This window comes from Girardinichthys multiradiatus, chromosome 17 (genome assembly GCF_021462225.1).
Source record: "Girardinichthys multiradiatus isolate DD_20200921_A chromosome 17, DD_fGirMul_XY1, whole genome shotgun sequence".
NCBI classification, from domain to species: domain Eukaryota; kingdom Metazoa; phylum Chordata; class Actinopteri; order Cyprinodontiformes; family Goodeidae; genus Girardinichthys; species Girardinichthys multiradiatus.
The window spans coordinates 19,984,932-20,009,633 of record NC_061809.1 but is presented as its reverse complement, the minus strand read 5'-3'; the positions used below and the strand labels follow the sequence as shown (position 1 = coordinate 20,009,633).

The window sequence follows — 24,702 nt, the reverse complement described above, 5'->3', positions numbered from 1 at the left end:
CAAAACTTACTGCAAGTGCAGCAAGGGGTGCCACTTCAAAGCACTAACTAGAAGGGGTGGACTTTGAAAAAACACTTATTTTCTTTCAAAATTATTCACTACTTTACTTCACCTTATTACATAATATCCTAATAGCATACATTAAAGGTTGTGGTTGTAATATGACAAAATACAGAAATGTTCAAGGTGCATTAAAAAAAATGTAAAGGTACTATAACTGAGAAACTCTGTACTGTACCTGTCTCTACATCCTGGGCATAGAAGTGCAAGGTGTCCATGATTTCAGTCACATATACTGGTCTGTAGTTGGCCACACGTTCCTTCTCCTCAGAGAGATGCACAACCTCCTCTACGGGCTTTTCCTCATAGTTGGCCCAGATCTACAATATGCAGAGAGCAAAGAATGACAGGACAGGTTACTGGAAAATTTACAGTTCATGTATAGTTTCAATTACAGTGTTGTGAAACCCAATGTTAACGTTAATATCATCAGCTTTGAGGGTTAGGGATAATGTCACAAGCAGGGTAAAAGATAGTTTATTTTACAGGCACAGCAGTTCAAGTTTGTGTGTGTGTAAGCAGGTTGGATCCTTTCTATGCTGCATCAAGGTTAGTTATCCCTCACCTCCCTTGGAAAAACAGAGGGCAGGCGGCTCATTAGGGAAAAGAGCTTTGCCTTGGGCCACATATCAAACTGCATGGACATCAGTATGTGTGTGTTAGCAGGTGCTAGGGATGCAGCGCATTGAGTAGGTTGTTATTAAAGAATGTTACACGTTTATGTACAACTTCAATAAAGTAATAGTGTTAAGCACATAATTCAAGAACAACATGGTAAGGATGAAAGGAAACTAATAAACTCCCTGTGGAGGAATCTTTGTGGAAGACAGGGTGCAGCAAAACAGGAAGCTCAAAAGTATAAAAGTGCAGCTGAGCTTTGAGCTCAAACTTTTTGTGCAGCTGCAGCATAGCTTGTTGCTCTTTATTACTGCTGGCAATTTAGGAAGTGTTTACTTCAAAAGGTCAGGAAAAAAAAAAAAAAAGGTGATGAGAAATTCTTGCAGCTCAGTAATATTAGCCAATTTGGTTCTGGTAGGTCATTTTAACTGCATGGCATCATCATAATAATTTGATAAGCTGTTAGTGTTCTTTTTTCCTAAGCTTTTCTGCCAAGAAATACCAGAATAAACTTTTTTTTTGTTGCTGCTTCATTTGCATGCTACTTTGTGTTTATGTAGAGATAAATAAAAAGGGTTTGCAGGGAAATCAAGTTTCAACATTAAAAAGACAGCTTTCACTTAAGTTGGCCAATTTCAAAATGAGAAAAATCACATTAAATTACTGATTTCACCCAAAAATACTCTAAAAGAAATAAATATGGAAAACATAGGAAGAGCAGGGAAGGATGAGGAATAAACGAGCTGAAATTTCAGGGATTGAGGGTAAGCAAGGTTAATGAAGAGCAAAACGCAGCCACCGCTTCACAAAGCCCTAGATCAACCAGGATTTGTTTTTGTTCAGCACTAGGCAGGTGTGTGCAATATTAGCATAGCAAGCATATGCAGTCGTATGCACACATTTCAAGCACGTTTGCAAACCCTGGAACCCACTGCGTCCGGTTATAAACATGCTTCCCACATTCCGAGGGAGCTGACATGACTCGACTTTTTAATCAAACCTGCAGCACCAATTACGGATGACAAAGATTAGGTGTCACCGTTCATTAGTCTGGTGGCCATCACTGCAACACTTTTACAGCGGTGGCAAGTGTTGGCGATCAAGACATGACATGATGCTCGATCGCAATAGAGGATCTATTTCAAATGGGCCAGAAAATATTATTTTATTTTTTCAAAATTCGTAGCTGACAAGAGACAACAAAAGTAATTTCTACTCCTTTTGTTTTCAGCGCAATGTGAAGACAAATATATCCTTTTAAAAGTATTACTCATTGGACTACAGCCCATAAAACAAAAACATGCATTTTTTCCAGCTCCCAGGTGTCCCAAACAGCTTCTCTAGCTTGCGTTCTTGTGTCTGCAGCAAAGCATCTGTGGGGAAAGAAACACCCCACAGATGCTGCTTTCTTTGTTAAGCATTTATGAAAGAGAACAAAGAGCTCTGTATTTAATTCATTAATTGTGTCCAAAACTGCTAAAAGACTAGTGATTAGAAAGATTATAAAAGGATGAAAACTTGTTTTGCATCGTGCCTGAATGCACCTTTAGAGACACTATAAGTCCATCTTGTTGTTAAAAACAAACTCATGCACACACACACACACGGTGCCCAGGGCTGATGACCTTCCATGAGCAGCCAACCATCCTGTTTGTTCCACTTGAATGCAGGTATGCAACTCTGCCACTACAGCCACAAACCACAGCCACCAAGCTCCCAGACATGATGAGAGAGGATTGCAGCTAAATGGGTCTAACCAACAGGCAATTAAGCTCAAGTTGAAAGGACAACAAGTTCTTATGATGGAGACCAAGCTGACCGTCATGGCAACTGTAGAATGAAGAACACACTTACACCTGAGAGAGTGACCAGTTATTCTCCTGATGGGGAGAAAGGTTGCCCTTATGCCCTAAAATGACTATCAGAATCGCATAATAAAAGCAAGATAAAGTTCAAGTGTGTTTGATTGAATTTAGTTGTTTCAGACTTGAAATTATGATTTTGTTACTTGACTTTTGTGTCCCTTTTGGCAAATGTGTTCCCATTTTTATCTTTAACCTCTTGTTATACTTTGTGTGGTACCAACACCACATCATTTCAGTCAATAATTTCTCAACTTTAGCACCAGATGATGTTGTGTTTTGTATTGTTCAAATAATTAGTTACCCAGTTACCCAGAGGAACATCAAGCTAGCTACATCAAAGCTCCCACAACTCAAGCAAGGCGAAGTTAATTACAGACTTCATTAAAACCGTTACTGGGAAGGATCTGCGACCATTAAGTAGTCTGGATTCGAGGTTTTGCACTATAGAGTGGTCTTTGGATTTAACATTCCACCTCGAAGACATTGTACTAAAATGCACGACATATCTGCATTAACATAACTAATTTGAAGAGCATCAGGTGTCCCTCAAGACCGGGATATGGTATTACAGCATAGATTCACACATTGGAACACAAATAGACAAATATCCAGACAGTTGTAAAATTTAACAGATGTTGTGGTGAAAAAGGAGTGATAGAGAAAATTGATTAAACATAATATTGAGAGTGAGATGTTGTATGTAGGCATGTATGACAGAGTCAGTAGTGATCTAATTGATGTGTTTAAATCAGTCTATTTATAAGATAATTTTGTGGTCATTTATAGTTCATGTTTAACCTCAACGGGTCCCTTTACCACAGAGTCTCTTCTTTTAAATATGTAAATATTTTACATGCTGTTAAAGAAACAAACTGTAGATTACTGAGACACAGAATCTCCACTAATCTGCCACTGTAATTTTTTGTGGGCTTGAGCAGAACATAATAACAGCTTAATTTTCCTCAAGCGTTTGCCTACAGTGCACTTCAAACAGTAAAATAAAAAAAAAGGTTTTCTAGAATAAATTTCTGGTTGTTCAATTAAATTAGGTTAACACAGAAAGTAATTTTTTTGATATGAAAACATTTATATAATAGGAGACGTGATCTTCCCTCAGACAGTGCTAACAAAAGTAATGCAGTGACAGCTGCAATACCCAGCTGACTCATTCGATTCAACATACCTCAGAGGAGGATGTAATTCAACAATCACAATAAATGACACACTTGTGGATTACTGGGAAAAAAAATGAAGCATCAGTGAAGCAACTAAAAGATTGAGCAAGTCACCCTAGGTCCATCTTCTTGCATGTCTTTCACATAGCTCTATTATTAATTTATCACATAATCAGATATGGAGGACAATTGAAATCAATAGGGCGGTGTTAGTCATAAAAGTGCACTTTATTAATCAATGTAGCCCCATTATGTCCCTGATGAATCTGTTTGAGAGAGAATGATTCCTTTGTTTAATTTAGTTCTTTCTTCCTTTTGGTCACCAAGCTATCTCACTATCATTCACTTCACATGGCTTAAAGCTACATGTAGCAACAGAGAAGGTATCATATTTACTTCTAATTAATTTTATCTTGATGGATGTAAATGTCAGTCAGTCAGTCATTTTCTACCGCTTATTCCATAGTGGGTCGCGGGGGAGCTGGTGCCTGTCTCCAGCAGTCTATGGGGTACAGAGGCGGGGTACACCCTGGACAGGTCGCCAGACCATCGCAGGGAAACACACAAACAACCATGCACACACACATTTATACACCTAAGGGCAATTTAGAGTGACCAATTAACCTAACAGGCATGTCTTTGGACTGTGGGAGGAAGCCGGAGTACCTGGTGAGAACCCACACATGCACAGGGAGAACATGCAAACTCCATGCAGAAAGACCCCCGACTGGGAATTGAACCCAGGACCTTCTTGCTGCAAGGCAACAGTGCTAACAACTGCACCACCGTGCAGCCCGGTGGGGCAGTTGGTGGATGTAAATGATTAAGTCTTATTCCCAGGACAGCACAGCAGGAGATGACATCAAAAGAAAGTATTGTAAATTTGAAATAAAATTTTTAAGTTAAAAACAGCTTTTGATCTCTAACCCCAATTTCCAATCCTCATGTAGAATACTGTTCTCACAATTTCTTGAATCTGTGTTTTTTGCTATTTCAGCATTTGTAATGACTTTTGGTTACTCAATTTTGTCTCAATGTATTACTTTGCCAATCATGGGTTCTGTGACTTCTTTCTTGAACCCAGATGTGCTCCTGACCAAAGAGGCGTATGCCTACTTGTGTGGAAAGATTCAGTTCGTAGGCTGGGGTGCAACCACCAATTTGTGTGTAACTAGTAGGAACTTTCTGTTTCACAAGATAATGTCGGACAGCCACCTGACCTGCCGTGCTATAAATGCAACATCTAGGAGGAAGTGCAATACGTCTCACTCCCAGACTGCTATCTACAGCCTGTGATCAAATAAATGCACAGTTTTAAAAAACTACAGAAAAGCATATTTTTGATTTATGATAATTTCTCACATTTTAGATAAAGAACAATTTTTCCTTCCACACCTTACTGATATAATCTAAAAAAGCTATCACTGTAGCTAGGCCTGGAGGAGGATTTGATTGGCATGCTAAGTAAAGAAGAGGTCATTTAAAAAAAAAAAAACAACAAAAAAAAAACAGCAATAGCATCATGTTAATTAGTGATCCTGGTTTGTGAAGCAGACCCCGGTTTTCCTTTTCCTCAACAATGTTGTCTATATTGACTAAACAATTAGAGCCGAGGAATGATCAACGAGACAAACAGCTGTTTCAGTGAGATGCTTTCCTCATCGCACCTACCATAATTAGAACGCAGACTATATAACTCTGTCCATAGAATAAACACCGATCAACAATAAGATGAGGAACATCATGTGGCCAAAACAATTGACCAGACTAGTCAGAATAATCATATAGAAAATAAAATGTTTCGTTCAAATTGAAACTTCCTCAACACAAAAGAAATGCAACAAACGTATCTTGGAAGAAACAATAAATATTTATAGAGGAGTTATAAATAAAGACATCGTTGGTAAAATGCAGTGTGTGTTTGTTTGTAAGGGCATTTCTCTTAATGCAAAAAAGACTCAATTATCATGAGGTCAGTTCAATAATTATGCACACCAAAGCAGAAAAGGGAATGCCTCACATATTTATATTTCACCCAATTTGCAAACTAATATGACTCACTGCCAGTGACTAATGTGATTAGTGGCTGGTTTCAAGTACATCTTTGAAGCTCGCAAAGGCACAGTAAGCTTTACTGACTGGAAGGCAGGTTACCACGGCCTAGCACTTTGATTTACTGACTGTTTTACAATAATTGCTTGGTCACTGCAGTGTCCACAACATCTGCTTCAAATAGAACACCTTTCCTGTGGGAACATGTCTTACCAATATTGGTTGGACATTGAATTGAGTGACAGGTACTGGGATGGATAAGTTATTCCGTTACATTAAAGTGAAAAGACATTAACCCATCACCTCTGAAACCATAAAGGCCCCGTCACTGGGGTTCATAAAGGCTGTTAATGTTGCACATTAACCCTGATGGTTCAGGTAAAGCAGTTTCAGTAAAAGGAAGAAACTAATTTAAAGGAGTGGTGACTTTGGAAAGAAGATTTCCTGTAATTTCTTTCTCTACTATTCGAGGTTTTGGTCATAATCTATGCAATTACAGGATCGTTAACCATACATATTAGCTCACAAACACACAGACAAGGCACAATGGCTGTGACCTTGGGAAACTAGTTTAGGTACAGACACAACTTGGCAAAAGCGTTCCTGTCAAACTGAGATAACAATACGACTGGTTATCGATCTGCAAGGCCACATAATAGGACTTGGTAACAAAACATGTCAAGCTGCAGACAGGCTTATTTCAAAATAGTAAAAACTGAAATCACACTGTAGCAGTAAAATGTGTTTAGAGAAACTGATTGTTTGTCATGTCCACTACAACAGCAGGAGTAAATCAAAAGATTCTCCACAGAAAAACGTATTTATTTTTTTTATATATATTTTCATACACAATCAGCAGTGAACTAAAAAAAAAAAACGAACATGATTTTTAACTGATTTTACACAGAGCTAACAGAAGAAAAAAATAATAGTCATCAGCAAAATCTAACCAATTAAAGAGCCATACAAAAATATTCACAACCTTTTTCATTTCAACATGCATTTTATGTGACACACAAACACAAAGTAGTGCATAATTGTGATGTGGAAGGAAACAAACACATAGCTTTCAGATCTGTTTTTAACAAACATCTGAAATCTGTGGAATGTATTTGTATTAAGTCCCCCTAAGTTTAATCTTTGTAGAACCACCTTTTGTTGCAATTACAGCAGCAAGTCTTCTGTCTCTACCAGCTTTGTATATCAACAGACCCAAATTTCTGCCCATTCCTCTTCACATCGCTCCAACCCATCAGATTAGATGGATAGTGTTTGTGAATATCAATTCTGAAGTCTTACCAACGATTCTCTGTTGGATTTAGTTTTGGGCTTTGACTGGACCAATCTAAACACAAACATACTTTGATCCATTGTACCTCTGGTTGTATGTTTAGGGTCACTGTTCTGCTGGCGAACCTTCCCCTGCTAAGTCAAATATCATTTGCAGCCTCTAGCAGGATTTCTTCAAGAAATGGCCTAAATGGCCTGTATTTAGCTCCACCTATCTGAATGCTGTCACTTACTTTACCTGTTCAGAGACATGGGTCCACTCCACGGATATGACTGATAAACTGCAATTCTGGCATGAAATAGTAGTTTCTGAGTTAACATGTAATCAAACCAATGATTGAAATGACCAATTTCAGACTTTCAATTTTTAAAGATGCTACACCTTTTTTTTAATCTGCAGCTATAGTCCTAAAATCCTGACGCTATGCCAATGCATTTACTTAAACTTTGTAGCGTCTGATAAGGGAGAGGCAACAGGATGAATGTTAAAACACAGTAAAACAAGTTGACGACTCAGACCAGGCAAATTTAGGGGAGATTTTTTTTTTTGCTACTGGTAAAGTCGTGTTAGAAATCTTTTAATTACTTCGTTTTTTACCTGTTTTGTATTCCCACAAGCACACATTTCAACAGTTTAGACATAGTGAATTTAAAACCTTTAATTTAGCCAACAGGCTGAATTAAGGAAACAGAAAGCTGGAGACAGAGGGCTGAGTCTCTCAGATGTGGTTACTTTAGCAGATAAATTATGTATTAAAACTGCACAGGTGGTAGGGGACAGGGCGTTTTTTTTTTAGAAGATGGGAGGAAGCAGCTGGGGAATTTATAACAGAGGCCACGGAGCAAGCAAAGGAGCGAAGGAGAAAGGAAGAGATCCTCCCCAGCTTCATATCACAGCCAACAGATGTTCTCCCATCAAAGAGGCAGCAGGCAGGCAGTGAGGCTACTCAACCCCAGCTTACACGCCTAATGTGATCTCCACTTATGCTGCCAAACTCACATACAGGCAAACAGACACGTACACAGCAGTGAGGAGCTCGAATTCAACCTAAGGCTATAATGCTGGTGGTCACTTGCAACGTTTTTTTAAACTGACACAAATTGATCATCCTAAATATGTATTTATCAGCTGTAGGAGGAACGAGTTCTGTCGACATGCAGACAGAATGCAATTAGCATCAAACTCTAACTTGCACCTGTCAGAGATGGGTGCTATGAACATGAGAACCGCGGGGGAGCATAAGGTTGCCATAGAAACAGAGCAAATGGGTGTATAATCAAAGCGATGCAGAAAAATAACCTGTACCTGTGCTAACGTGCTTATAGGTGCCACCCTCCTCCGCTGGTATGGAGGACCAGACGGCGCTGTACACAGATGAGACACACAGAAACCACACACATCGTCCCTTGAGGCAGTCACTCTGGCATATGGAGCCTTACATCAAGTGACCTGTTTTTCTAACCGGGGCAGTGACTGTCTATCTGCAGTCATTAAAACATGATCAAGAACAGAGAGATCACAGCAATAAAAATCAAAAAATAAAAACGGGGTGGAATAAGCACGCAATTAAAGTTCACCACTCCAAGCACGACAGATCACAATTGAGATTTTCATTCTTCAAAGCTTTAGACGAACACTGAGAAACAGCAGAGGGGTGGGGTGAGTGAAAAGACATGTCAGAAAAAAGAAACATTTTCTAATGTACTTACTGTCACCATAGCCGTGATTAATAATGAGTTGGTACTGAAAGTAAGTGGGAAGGTATAGAGACAGACAAGAAGAAGCAGAGTTGCTTGATTTGGGTTTTTGGACTATAATTACTACAGACTGCTTGCCCTCTCCAATGTCGCATGTATTTGGGTGATCAACCAAAACAAATCTTTATTCTTACTGTCACTTTGGTTGGGCACAAAGGAATGAATAATAATAAGAAACATGATTTCTTATTAGAGATGCACTGCGTAATCATCGGTGACTGGTCAATTTCCAGCTTGATCAAATATAGATTGCACCAGTAACATTTTATGGTGCGGAAGTTCTTACTAAGTTAACATGTTTGAAATTGAACTGCTGTTTCTTTTAATGGGCTGTTTTAAAATTAATCCAGAGGAAGAAGCTATTCAAAAAGAAACAATTTTCTAGAACCTGTCTTGAAACAGAAAATCACTCAGTGGGCCGCAAATGGCCCACGGGCAGCAGTTTAGAAAACCCTGCTCAAGGGCATACACAGAGAGACTGCCGTTTGAGTAATGCTAGACGCTCTAATTATCCCAACTGCTAATATCAGATAGTTTAAAATGTCAGCTCAGCATTCATATTTTTAATATATTTCCTTCAAAAAATGTGAAACGTCATCTACCAGATTGAGTGGCTTTCTAATCAAAAGTCCTTCTTATAACCTTGAAGACATATGGGTGAAGTTAGGCTCCATAGAAATGTGTCCACCTGCCTTTAAGCAGGCATAGTTAGAGTTGGCTGCAATTTTAAGCCCATGTTGTCTCCCATGCTACTCTTTTCTGGAGCCCTCATCTATAAAATGCCTTCCACCTCAACAGGACTATTGTCATTGAGAGGGCACTCTCCAGCTGATCACTGGAAATTACTGAAGAGTTTAAGGAACAAAGAAGGGAATGGGGATAGAAGTTTATTTTGTCTAAGTATGCAATTAAAAAGCAATTAATCAGCTCAGTAATTAACAGGCTACGTGTGTTGCCAACAGTTGCCATGGCTACAGGTTTTTACAGGGTGGCATCATTGCGTTTTCTCTGCAGATGAGTTCCGATCGCTGACGGTGGCAGCGAGGCAGGGGAGGCAATGCTGATTAATACGGCAGCGTTGAAGAGCAGAGAGAAAAACAGGAGACAGAGCAAGAAATAAAGAAAGGAGAAGAACAGCACTAAAGACAAAATCTGATGTAGCTGAAGTCTCTGAATCACTTCAAACATGTGTCTTTATAGTGATTCAAATGTGTGACGTTTCTCCTGTACAACGCTTTTTTTTCAGACAGGACAATGGTGAGATATTCAGACATTTCTCTTTAAATATATTTAGGGGTTACATTCTTTTAGACACCAGCAGATTGCCAAAGCAAGTTGTGGGTTTATGTTTCTAATTTTTACTAAAGTTTATCCCTAATATAAAATAAGCAATGTGTGGTTTTTTTGTGCAAATATTATAAAAATGATTGGTTTCAAATGTTGAGCTGAGTCAAAACCTACTTTATATGATCCCATCGCAGCATGTAAGGAATCACATCTGCAGCACCATGCAAAAGATTTATATCCCTCCACTTTTATTACATTGTGCAACATTACAAACACAAACTCTGATGTACTTGGTTGGGATTTTTTGTGATGAACCAACACAATGTAACAACGAATTGTGAAATGGAAGGAAAATGAATCATCATTAACAAGATTTCTTATTTTTTCTTTTTTTACAAACAAATCTGAAATCTGTGGTGGGCATATTTCTTCAGGATCCTTTATTCTGATATCCCTGAATAACATCCAGTGCACCCAATTGCCTTCAGAAGTAAAATAATTGGTAAACAGAGTCCATGTGTGTAGACTGTATTAACTGTGCAGTATATTGCATTTTATTGTGTATTATAAATCCAGCAGTCCTATGAAGGACTCAGGGGTTTGTTAGAGAACAGTCAACAAATGACATTGAAAAACAAGAAACACAGCGAACAGGTCAGGAATAAAGATGTTTAGAGCAAGGTTAGGGTAGAAAGCAAAGCAACTGAACATCTCACAAAGCGGTGCTCTGTCTATTATCGAAACACTGGAAACAATATGACAAAACTGCAACCAAACAAGACAAGGTTGTCCGCCTAACCTGACAGGGAAGCAAGGAGTGTTAATCTGAGAAGCAGCCAAGGGGTGGGCAAGCCAACTCTCAAGTCGGTTCAGAGATCCATTGTTCACATAGGAAAGCCATAAGGAGACCATTTTGTGTCGCAGCATCATTCTATGGGGATGCTTTCCTATAGCAGGGACAGGGAAGCTGGTCAGCTTGTTGTGTGTGGTCAAAATGAAAGTGCTCCCTATCCTGAATTACGGTGACATAATCTACAGGTCTACCACAAAAACCCTCCTCCACAAGCTGGATGTTATCTACCATGCTGCTATACTGGAACTTCATTTAACACTCACCACTGCCATCTCTGCTTCCTCCTGAGTTGACCTCCACTCCATTCTCATAGGTAAATCCACTGGTACCTGTTCATTTATTAAACGTTCATGGGAAACCCCGTGTTATGTCTACAGTCCCTTCTTAACATTTGCAGCATAAACTGCAGTCCAAGCTCTATTAGCCTTATCAGTCTCTTGCTCCCAAAGATCGTCATAATTTGGTCACTCTTCTTTCCAGTTTCATGATGCAACCGACTAAAATCATCTATAACACTCTAAATATCAACATATTCATTCCACTTTCTGCCTTCAAAGACCCTTTCCAATCAATAGCACAGGACAACTGCACCTGCTTTTAACCATTAGTCACTTTCAATACATGCCACCATCTGCACATATGCATTTTGTATTTCATTCATTTCTTAATTCTGTGTCTAATGTTCTTTTGTTCTTCGTTTGTATTGCTTGGCCAGGTGGTCACTGCAAATGAGGACTAGTTCTCAACTGACCTACCTGGTTAAATAAAGGTTAAAAAAAACCCAGCCCTAACTACATCGGAGCAGCTTAGATCAAACCATTTGCATGTCTTAGAATGGCCTACTCAAAGTCCAAACAAAAACTCTAATCAAGAATCCATGATAACAATTGGAAACTGCTTGAGCTGTTTTGCAAAGAAGAATGGGAAAAACCTTGTTCACTGATTTATGTTGAACTGTCAGAAAAAATCTCAATAAATGACATTGTGGTTGGATCATGGTTACAAAGTGACAAAATGTGAAATTCAAGTATGAATACTTTTGCAAGTCTCTGTATGAGAATATTAACACAGCAATAAATTCATTTTTAATATTTAGCTGGGATGAGAATTTGCATATGGTGACAAACGTTGTTATACAATTCAATGTTTTGTAAAATATGTTCTAACCTAAACAAACCCATTTTAAGAACTCAAGAGAAAGTGTGGGCTTAAGTTTCCCATTCTCTTGTAACCAAACATACAACCATTTTTGTGCCTCTACACTGAAATTATGCAAAATTCTCTGGGAACCCCCAACTAAAACATCAGAAGATAAAGAAAAGGATAAAGGAGGGCAGGCAGCAAACACATGATATATATTGCACAGAAACAGGGGAAAAGGTATGAAAGGAGCCTAGCACAACAGTGGGAATCTGAAGTGCAAGGATGACGAGATTCTGATTACATAACTGTCTCTCCCTAAGGCTCGAGAGGGGGAAAGAAAAAGACAGCGGCTCTAAAATGCACAAATACACACACCTAAAACTAACAGAGTAGTCCCATTCTTTAGATGTAGAGTATTTTCTGCAGGCAAGAAAGCAACGAGCTGAACACAGTCTGACCTAAATCGGACGAAAACTCTTAAAAACTCACTCAGATCTCTCAAACATTGATATGTTTTCTTCCCATGTAACTCGAAAGACCTGTTAACACTCCAACAACCAAACTTCAGCCATCTTTTCTTCTAATGAGGGTAAACAAATCAGCCAAGACGCACTGTAGACTATTCACAATGCAAATATAACAACGTGCGTGATTTTACCAGCTTGTTGTTTTGATGTAGTTTATATAAAATAGCCATTATTGTTGAAAACACATTTGCCTTCAGTGAAATTAGAGATTAAGGATAAAAACTGTATTTGAACAAATGTCTTTATGTCATGACTTTATGTAAATACGTGCATTAAAAAGCCCTTTATCTCTCTTGTACTGATCTATTCTTTTTAAGACCAATTGTAAAAGTGAGTCTAAACACAGCCTGAATTTCATTATGTTATGCAGCGAGACATTCCCACTGAAATTGGAACTCAATAAAACATTTGTTCCACATTTTTACAATTCAAATTTATCTTATAAAACTTTAATGTACAGGATGAGGAAAAAAAAAATCTTTAAGCTTTACACTTAAATGGTCTGAACAAAGGATGGACAGGCAGGCTGAAAGATGGATGGTAAGACAAATGGATGGATGGACAGTTGGCAAGCTGAGTGAAATGCACAGATAAAAAACCCATTTAGATGCTGTTCTTTAACATTCCCATGAAAGAAACAGACATTAAAACTAATAATGTATTATAAGCCAAACGCACTCATGTAGTCTGTTCGCGGCAGAGCGATAGAGCGCACATGAAGGTAAGCAGATTAATAAATAGGATACCTAATTCAGGGCTTAGATTGTGATAGTGTAAAAAGGATATGTTGGGAAAAGGGAGTCACAAACACACAAAGGCTGAATTAATGATGAGATGGGGGAAAAGAAAAATAGGAGTTGATAATGTGCAGGTACTGAAGCAAGAGCAAACGAAAAAGGAAACGGGTTGAATAGGGAGAAATGCAAAAGAGGATGAAGCACGAGGAACGCAGGCGGAAGGCGAACAGAGGAGAAAGAATAAGCAAATTCATTTAGGAATAGAACTGGCTGCTCAACCAAGAAACAGCCTGACAATGTGTCTATGTGCAGGTAATAAAGACAACTGATGAGGCGTTTGTGCCCACACCAGCTATACAGTAAAACTTCTTCTCTCCTTCCACTGCTAAAAGTAGACTGGCCTCATCTGTTTTAGGATTGCATTATTTTGACAAACATTCCTAGCAGCTAACAGATCTACTTCTTCAAACAATTCTGTGCTCATTTTAATAAATCTTTTCTGAAACCATTTACTATATGGTTAGAAGACTGAATTTTTGTAAGACCAGAATCACTTTAAAATAATTTCCATATTTAAAAATGTTTTCTTATTATTATATACATAATAAGGATGACATCTTCAGTCCGCTGGCAAGAACTGGACACCACCGAATGCTTTACCTGCCAAATGTCATCATTAACGATAAGTCGCTCCACTGGTGCTCCATATCAGCATAACTACAACTGAAAAGCATAAATCTTGAAGCTTATTTACCCATGTCAGACATGTCCAAGGCAAGACGTACACCTTCTTCTAAATTATAAAAGATATGTGTGCAAAATCAGTGTGATCTCATTGAACTGCTTTGCATATGATACAGCCATTATTTATTAAGGACAACAAGCATTAAAAATCTAACCAGCAAGGAGAACATTTAAAAGATGCCCTCAAGAAACAAATATTTAGCATTTCATTAGACAAGAGACCGAAGCAAAGGAAGTAAAGGCACGGGAGAATGTAAGGAAGGAATGCTTCAGCGGCAACCCACATTAAATAGAGTTAAGTGTGGCTCCAAGCACAGGCCTTAAAAAATGTCAAAGTGTTTGTAAATGACTATAAATTGCCTGCATCTTATTTTTAGCACAATTGTGAATATTACACTCTGACTTGGTTCATCCATGATTAAATTAAAACTATAAAAAAGCTGCCCTGAAGCTGGATGAAAATGTGAAGAGTAAATGTTTTAGCATCTTCTTAATGCATAAATGCCAATCAAATTCTGAGAAAAATGTCATATTTGCATGTAAAAACAAGAAGGAGAAACAGATGGGGAACGACAGATTCTCAGTTTCCCCTCTTCGTCAATTTGTATCTTAGAAGTTTTGGGTATTTTGTAGTTGAAAAAGTCAAGTATCATGCATTAAAAGGTGACTGCCTTAGGGAGATTACATGCCTGCTGTGACAACTATTGATTTCAAGGATTTTCTATATTCTATTCAGTCTATTGTAAAAAAAAAAAAAAAAAACTAGTTTTATGTGTCCAAATGTTCTACCAGCATGATCAAAACCAATATAAATACAGAGAGGGCTTAATATAAAATATTTTGCAATTATAAAATTAGATTACATGTGAAATTTGAGCATTTTTATGCCATTTCTCCAGACGTTCCCAAAAATTGTTAAAACAGATCAAAAAAGGTAAAAAACAAACAAAAAAACAGATACAAATTGGTTTATTCAGAGGGAGAAGATGAAAGCAGTTGAGGACAAAATAGCAAGTAGCAAGAAAATAGACCAGGTACTCCATATATGCACGAATGACTAAACTAAAAGGCCTACTTCTGAGTCTATGCTTGTTCCTCAGGATTGGATTGATGTCCTTGTGCCTTGATGCATTTTTCAGATGACATTTAAAACATCAGCATGTAATCCAGCAACCCATGTAAATGCATAATTCAGCAAGCAAAAGGTGAGACTGCTTAGACGTCATTAAGGGTGTCTTAGTTTCTTGCTTATGAAATAAATAAATAAATAAAAAGGTTTGTGTCCTTGACTTTGCAGGTGACTCCAATATGCATGGTTGCACAGTCAGATGGTGAATGAAGCAGATAAAGAGGGAAGGAATATTTGTGTGTGATTTTGCAGGTCTGTGAATGTAGCTGACAGAATGCTGAATTTGCTGTTCAGAATTGGGAAAAAGGAAGATGAAGACTGAGAGGGAACTGGGAGTTGGGGTGTAAACAGCACACACACATCTTTCTTTGCCATTCCGTCTCTGCCTCCGGGCAATAAGGGTCCAGCTTGCCGACTAAAGTGGGGGGTGGTGTCCCCGGAGAGTGTATGTCTGTAGGAGTGTGTGTGTGCACAGGCTCAAAGCATGTTTGAGTAAGCAGAAAAGAGACAGTGAGAGTATGGTGTGCGCACGTGTGGCTGCGCGTCCTTCCATCTGCAACCAAGTTAGTGTGAGCAAGGATGTGTACAGAGCGCACTGAGAATCAAATTATGTAATCTGTTAGCCATATGAAAAAGCCTCTGTCAGCTCTTTGCTTTTGTGTGGGTGGTTCAGTTTGTGCATACAACTCCGAGAAGATGACAGCAGGAGTAAAGACACACTCAAAGCAGACAAATCATCACGTCATAGTAAATCACAAACTAACCAACCACTGAGAAAAAAAATCACGTATTCTGGATGAAGCCAGAGAATTAAAAGTGCATAATAGTGCCTAGTCCATCTTTTCCAATGACATAATGTCCCACATGGGTCACCTCTCCCATCGAGACCACCCTGTAGGCAATTATGTCCCATTGCCGCGATCCCAGTCCTTTCACACTTGCCAACACAAACTATGCTGCCCCCATATCTTGCGTGCCCACTGACACTCTGGCTGTAAAGCAATGTGTTCTCTCACTGAATGTGTTGATAATTTGCAGCATGGCACATGAGAGTTCAGCCACTGATCTAAAAGGCTATACACCACCATTTAGCCTAAACCTCTTCTGTAACCATTGATCGGAATGGCCTCAGAAAGTCCTTAGTTGCTGAAGTTACCAGACTGGGTTTTATCTTGACCACTGAGGACAGCAGTAAGCAAATAACATTACTGTACAAATTGCGCAATGCTTTGTTACATCAACGGCATCGAATGAACGGCACTAATTCACACCTTGTCTACCAGTGTAGGTGATTTTATTTCTTCAAAAGACACTTTCGAAGATATAAAGCTTTTCTTTAGAACATTATTCCTATGCATGAAGGCAAACCATTGGACACAAGTCTCTAGGTCTATGGTAAACAGAAGCATTCATTGTGACTTAATGCCTGAAGGGGCTTAGGTTTGGTGGCTGCACAACAAAACAAAAATATCAGCCTGCCATTACTTTGCTTGCTAGGTTGCATCAGTCATTTGTGCTGCTTCGGTGTTGGATTTTCTCCAAACACTGCCATGCATTAGTGTAGAAAAATTTCACTTTGTCACATTGTGTTGTCCATCATGATCTGTTATGGATTAGTTTGTTTAGATGCAATTTTGTAGACAAACTGCACTGACAAGGGAAAGGGCCTTTTTTACATCTCTGTCAAACTTTAAAAATGTTTACTGGGGTTTTTTGAGTCTCTGAAGTCTGTCTGAGCTTGATATTTTTCTGAACATTTCACAGTTCAACACTGGGGAAAAACGACCCTGCTGAGGAACTACTTTAAAAAGCAATGGAGCCTGTCGAGAAAAATTAAAACTAAGGTGTCTGAACATAACTGCAGTCTTTTCAAAGGTACCAGTAGCAAGACCTGTTATCAGACAATGTTCTGGATGCCTTTTCTCCTTGTAATGTGTTAAGTCAAGCCTGAATCATCACAGATCTGCAAGGTACTAAAATGTTTGTTTCTACAGCACATTAGTTATTTAGGTGCATTTATTAAAACCATCTGGCTGCTTCTCACCATCTTAATTCATATTGTATCAATAAGGCTATGTGTAAGTTATTTATCTCACACTGTTCAGAGGGCATATTGATCTACTTTCAAAAAAGATTGTACTTGACTGCAGCATCAAGTGCAAAGAAAATTTTACTCTAAACGTTAGAGGAAAAATAGTTAGTAGTAACTTAAAGCATTTTTAAGAATATACACACGTGGACAAAGTTGTTGGTACCCCTCAGGGGTAACTTGAATCTGACAAAGGTAATAATAAATAAGACGTTTTGAAAATAATCAAATGTAAGTCCGACATTGCTTTTCAAACATGCTTCAACTGATTTATTTTAAAAAATACACTCATGAAACAGGCCTGGACAAAGATTATGGTACCCTTAACTTAATATTTTGTTGCACAACCTTTTGAGGCAATCACTGCAATCAAACGATTCCTATAACTCTCAATGAGACTTCTGCACCTCTCAGCAGGTATTCTGGACCACTCCTCATGAGCAAACTGCTCCAGTTGTCTCAGGTTTGAAGGGTGCCTTTTCCAGACGGCAAGTTTCAGCTCCTTCCAAAGATGCTCAATAGGATTTAGATCAGGGCTCATCGAAGGCCACTTCAGAATAGTCCAATGTTTTCCTCTTAGCCATTCTTGGGTGTTTTTAGCTGTGTGTTTTGGGTCATTATCCTGTTGCAAGACACATGACCTGCGACTGAGACCAAGCTTTCTGACACTCGGCAGCACATTTCTCTCTAGAATCTCTTGATAGTCTTGAGATTTCATTATACCCTGTACAGATTCAAGACACCCTGCACCAGATGCAGCAAAGCAGCCCCAGAACATAACAGAGCCTCCTCCATGTTTCACAGTAAGGACACTGTTCTTTTCTTCATATGCTTCATTTTTCCTTCTGCGAACATAGAGCTGATGTGCCTTGCCAAAACGTTCAATTTGTGTCTCATCTGTCCATAGGACATTCTCCCAGAAGCTTTGTGGCTTGTCAACATGTAGTTTGGCAAATTCCAGTCTGGCTTTTTTATGATTTGTTTTCAACAATGGTGTTCTCCTTGGTCGTCTCCCACCATGTCCGCTTTGTCTCAAACAACGTCGGATTTTGCGATCTGACACTGATGTTCCTTGAGCTTGAAGTTCACCTTTAATCTCTTTAGAAGTTTTTCTGGGCTCTTTTGTTACCGTTCGTATTGTCCGTCTTTGTTTTGTCATCAATTTTCCTCCTGTGGCCACGTCCAGGGAGGTTGGCTACAGTCCCATGGATCTTAAATTTCTGAATAATATGTGCAACTGTAGTCACAGGAACATGAAGCTGCTTGGATATGGTCTTATAACCTTTACCTTTAACATGCTTGTCTATAATTTTCTTTCTAATCTCCTGAGACAACTCTTTCCTTCGCTTCCTCTGGTCCACGTTGAGTGTGGTACACACCATGTCACCAAACAGCACAGTGACAACCTGCAGCCCTATATATAGGCCCACTGAATGATTACAAGAACGTAGACACCTGTGATGCTAATTAATGGACACACCTTGATTTAACATGTCCCTTTGGTCACATTATTTTCAGGGGTACCATCATTTTTGTCCAGGCCTGTTTCATGAGTTTATTTTTTTTTAAATAATTCTGTTGAAGCATGTTTGAAAAGCAATGTCTGACTTTCATTTGTTCATTTTCATAGAATTTGTATTCATTATGACCATCATCAGATTCAAGTTATTTCTGTGACCATTGTGGGTTTTTCTTTCATTAACCGAGGGGTACCAAGAATTTTGTCCATGTGTATAAATATACAGTAGCATAAACAATTGAACAAAGGGTAATTTTGGCACTGCAGAATGAGGACTGCTGCACTATGAGTCATCAAACCGCCTCAATGTGATTGAGTCAAAGAATTACTGTGTAGAGAAGCAGAGACCTTGGAGTTTAAATGACTTGTGACTGCTGCTGGACTGAACAACATGGTGCTGTGGATGTGAGAAAGACGAACATCAATAAAGTGCTCAAAGGTGAGATAAGAAGCTTTTCGTTGTGGCCAAAGCTTTGGCCAGTGCTCTCTGAAAGGGTAAGAACTAATGTAAAATAGGCTTTGACACCACAATGCTCTTGGACGTCCATCTTTAGGATGACAAAACAAAGTGCTACCAATGCTTTTTAATTTTCTAACATCTGAAGATTGTCTCGGTAACTTAGTGTGCCAGCAGGCATATGAATATTCTCTACAATGACCTTTATTTAGAAAATGTCTTACTCAAGCCTTTTAGCTAGCAGTCTCAAAATCTACAGGTTGTTTTGACATCACTTACCTTGAATCAGCAGTTTAACATAATACTTGCATTATGCATGGTCTGCATTAAGTACAAGACTCTCTTCTAAAAAACAGTGTTTTTGGCATTATATGTCCCTTTAAATTGCACTGATTTTTGTATCCAATGTTCAACTATTCAATTTCTCACAACAGTCAAAATTTAACCTGACTTTTTTAGATTGATTGAGTATGGAGCAAGAACGGGTTAGAAAATATTGAAACATCTATAATGACTGTATTAGAACATCTAATTGTTTCAATAAATGGCTGGGGTATTCCCCATCCATCAACTGACAGAAGATGAAAACAGTAGTGGCAACAAAGGCTAACTCATGTGTTTAATATGCTATTAAAACTTTTAACTAGCCCTGGAATTTGAAAGAAACAAAGAAAAAAAAAAAAAAAACTATTTCATTTTTTAGAATGAGAACAGCCAGGGACCAAGACCAACATGTCGCTTAAACAGGGATGATGCGTTTGGTAAAATCAGTATTTGAGAAACAACTGGAGGAAGCAGCTACAAAACAAGCTAAATTTACCATATTATTTCACTTGAATCCTGTTTTAAATGAATCCCCAATTAATATTATAATAGTGATTGATGACCAACATAGGTTATTCAAGAAGAGGGCAAGAAAGGAGGAAAATAAAATAAATAAAAGACTGCACAGCAGAAAGTAAAAAAAAACCTCCAGGGTTTTAAAGCATACACCGAGTATAATATTAAAAGAAAGCATTATAATTCCTAAAAAAATAAAGAACATTGCTAGTATGTAATGTTGTGCAGACCATTTACAGAAGTGAAGTTAAACAGGACACACACATACAAAAAAATGGTCCTTAACAGTTGTAATCCTATTTGTTCATACACTACTTGCCTTTATTTATTTATTTATTGACAGGCAGACAAGGAAAAGGGATAGAGAGAGGGGGAGACATTCGGCAAATGTCGCTGGGTCCGGGACTCGAACCCGGGACAGCCGCTTCGAGGACTGTAGCCTCTGCACATGGTCGCGCGCTTAAACCCAACCCAACTTAAACACAGAGACTGTTTCAAAAAAACAGGTTTAAACTTTAATTGCTAAATATATTTCTGCAATAAACTGTAAATATATTGGTATACCTTGATAATTGTATATGTCTAGAGTAAAATAAACACATTCCGATGCAATATACTAGTATGTTAGAGTAGCTTGTATTGTCAGTCAGCCAGTGCAAAGTTCATGAGTAGCAAGTTGCTCGGAGCCACGGGTTTATGTACTAGAGAGTTGACCCTGGAATGAAGGGACAGTCAGTCAAGTCAGCTGGACTTCTAACTTTTCAGGAGTGATAAAAGAATGCTGAAACAAGATTACATACTTCAATCCGGGTCTGCCAAGGACACGTCAAACAGTTCAATGTCAGAAAGATGCTGCTTCAAGTACTTCTGACAAGTGCTGCTGATGGACTGGTGAAGCATAAGCAATGGCAGCAAAAGATTCTGAATTTAGTTTCTTTTTTCCAGGGGTTTGTCCTCCCCCCTCCTCCAAAATAAGGGCACGACTGATTCAGGTGCCTGACTCACTCAGTTTTATGCAGTCCGAGCTGTCCAGCACAATACAAAAACTGTCAAAGCAGATGAAGCAAAGGAGAGCATGACAAGGGTTCAATGATCAGCCGAAGGAGGACATAAGAAAGGGGAACCTGTGATGAGAGTGAGTGTAAGGAGGCAAGAACGTTCAAGAGATTAAAGTCAGACAGTGGTGTGTGAAGAGGACTGAATGAGCTGGGGAAAAAGGGGGGCGGGCAGCGATCAAAGAAGAAGGGTCCCGTGACATGAAATATCTTAACAAGGGTTGTCACAAAGTCTTTGGGGCTTTTTTCTTCTCCCTCTCTTTTTTCTTCTCCCTCTCTTTTTTCACTGTCCGTGCACCCACTCTGAGAACTATCAGAGTGTGTTAATCTCCTTCAAGGTTGGGTAATTACGGGAAAAAAAAAAAAAAAAAATCAAACCGCACTATTTGGTTAATATTGAGCTCAAATTGTCCATTCAGTTTTGCATAATTAAGTCATCAAATGTTTGCCATAGGTAACCGACAGCAACTCGGTTACCTTTTGTTTTGTAGAAGCAAGCTATTATGACACACATGTATAGAAAATAAACTAGCATAAAGCATTCAACACTGGAAAATTGAGTAAAACAATGCTTTAACTTCCAATGCACTGAGCACTTCTGGGATTGTAGATTGAATTCCTTTTCATGACCCTACTTCTTAATTTCTGAGCATTTCATTTTTTCAAAATGAGATCATCCCTGAGGCATAACCAATGAATTGACAAACCAACTCCCACACCTGCTCAGTCTGAGAGAACTCGAATCAAAGCTAGAGCCAACATCTCTGCAGTCAAAGCCCCTGCTCCCAATCCATAGAGCCAAGATGCTGCTGCTTTTTGTCAAATTTATTTCTATTGCCTGCGGCAAGAGGAAACGAGAAACTCATGAACAGCAGCAATAAGACACTTCATATTAAAAAAGACAAGCTTCACTGTTTTCTGCTCTAAGTGTAGTTTACAGCCTAGACAGATTTTTCCATTCAGAGAATCTGAACCAGACAAGAGATTGAAGCAGAGGAAATGAACAATGCTTAGCAAATAAAATAGCTTTGCGCTAAAATCACATAAGCACACAAAATCCTAGGTTCAAATTTCAAACCCTGCAATGACAATTCATGTGGAACAACAAAGAAATTTACACTGCTGGTCCGAACTTAAAAACTCTCAGGAATGATTGTCATTCATTTTGGGTCTTTATGGATTCATTTGACTGTTCTTTTTTTTTAACCCTGAACTGATGATAAAAAAAAAAAAAAACTACCATGAATTTTCAAGAGTGCAAGAGTTTGAATTTACTGTCTATCCAAAATAGGTCAGAATTATACAGACTAGCTGAAATGTGTGCAAGCACCTCCACTAATACTTGGCATGTCATCCCTTAGCAAACAGTGGAGAAACAAAACACCTTCTGTTGCCATCAACAAGCTCCTGACATAACTGTTGCTGGACAACTGATCACCATGATCAGAACTTTGTTTAAATTGGTTGGTCGCCTGACTAGCTTTTAAGTAAAGTCTATATATTTCAAATAAGGCGCTTAGGTCACAACTTCGGGAAGTCCATCCCAGAACCAAATATTTGCCAGCTTTATTCATTCCAAAACTAGTCCCAAACCCGCTGCATGATGCTGCCACCACTGTGCTTGTTAGTTGGTATGTTTGAAAAACCTCAATTTGACTCTTCCAAACAATCTCTTCTGGTCACTGTGATCGAAACGCTCAATATTTGTCTAGTCAGGCCATGAACCATTTATCCAGAAGGCATTATTTTATTATTATATATGTGTATATTGTACATTGTAAATATGTATATTCTGTAATGCAAAAACAAAACCAAAGAGCAAAGTGTACCGGAGTCAAATTCCTTGTTTGGATGTACGAACTTGGCAATAAAGCTGATTCTGATTAAGAGTTGTTGTGGGGAGCTGTAAATTTTATACGTGCTGAAGAGGCACGGGCTTCTTTCTTGGTTGACAACTTCTCAGTCCACACTGTTATTAAACTCGCAGCCCTGGAGGCAGTTACTTGGTGTTCAAGCATTATCCAGCTGATAAGGTTAGACACTGGTAATTTTAAGGTTGTTCACAAACATCCAAATCAATTTCATTTTATTGAGGTCACATTTTGAATCAAATCAATGAAAGCTTAGCACAGCTAGGTGTTTCAACCTGGCAAAAATCCCAAACACACATCAAAACAACTGGTTTTAGATAAAGGAAGCCAACCCTAAACGTTTGGAATAGCTCCAGCCTCAACGCTATTAAGAAATAATTATCCTTAATAGCCAGGTCCATACTGAAAACAGACCATTTTAAGTCAGCTCTACCATGTATGATTATAATAATATTTAAATATCCAGCCAGAGGTATACCAAGATAGCTATAGATAGAAGAAACTTGGTAAGAGACATTTATACAAATAATAGTAGGGGAAACTTTATACATTTTAGTCTGTTTGTGTATATTTGAACCTGTTTGGATTAGAGAAAATCCACCTCAAATTTAAAGTCCCGCAACTAAATGTGGTTTTTAAATACAACTGCATGAAAAAGGAAGTGTTGAAATGCATAATTAAAAGCATAAAAGCATATTATATTCTTACCCATGATCAGTACATGTAAACATCTGACTGGTACTGTATGCACATCAACTCTGAAAAATATTCAAGAGGAAAGAGATTCGGAAAGACATCCAGATGTACCAGTCATGTCCCTTACATGTAGGCAGAGTTTAATTTGTGATGAGAGCTGTTCCAAATATTGTTCCAAGAGGAGCTGATAGGCAAGATTAAAACATGCTGAGCTCTGGAAAATGCTCATCTTCCAACCCTTTGTAATTCCTCAATTAGACCACAATCACTTTGTCCCACTGGTATCATTTCAGCAAAATCTCATATTCACTTAAGACACTCCAGCTAAGCAGTTTTGGTATGGGATGCTACAGCAGCAAGCCCCCCACCCCGCCCTTGTTGACCTGGGTCCCTGCTGGACCACCAACGCAAACTTTTCCTTCATAAAAGTGTGTGCGTGTGCAAGCTTTAGCGCATACTCAGTTTATTAGGGCAACCTTGTTTTTTTGTACAGATGCCTGACACAGCAACGACTGATGTCTTCCACATCTACAGCCGTAGGGACAATAAAGAAAAGGCAAGGAGAAAAGAGGAAGAGAGATGGGAAAGGATGCAGTCTGCCCTACCTTACCACAGTGTATACACAAACAAGGACCAGCCACTACTTCAAAAGACAAAGAGTGAAAAAAAAAACTGCTAAGCTCTCAGCTTTTTTTCCCCAAGATGGTCTCTATGGGTTAATTAGAGCACCAAGTCCCACCTCATCTGCCTTCAAGTTGCACAGTGTGCATTCATGCTCAATCAAGGGGCTGTGTACTGAACAAACACCAAACTATTCACTACACACAAACAAATCAGGCTGTAGCTGATCTGTCCACTGATGCCTCTGGCATGCCAACATCAACCATAATCAGCATCCGTCTGGTCAATTCCGGCCCCATTCTGCCGTCTTTTCTCA

At 38.7% G+C, this 24,702-nt stretch overlaps 1 protein-coding gene across 1 annotated transcript in view; it reads right to left on the bottom strand.

Annotated features, from left to right (window-relative positions):
* Positions 1-24,702, bottom strand: part of snd1 (staphylococcal nuclease and tudor domain containing 1) — a 221,806-nt gene that overhangs the window by 51,545 nt on the left and 145,559 nt on the right. Inside the window, exon 18 of the mRNA XM_047389164.1 lies at positions 239-380. Within this exon, the coding sequence (XP_047245120.1) occupies positions 239-380 (142 nt within the window). The remainder of the gene's footprint in view (positions 1-238; positions 381-24,702) is intronic.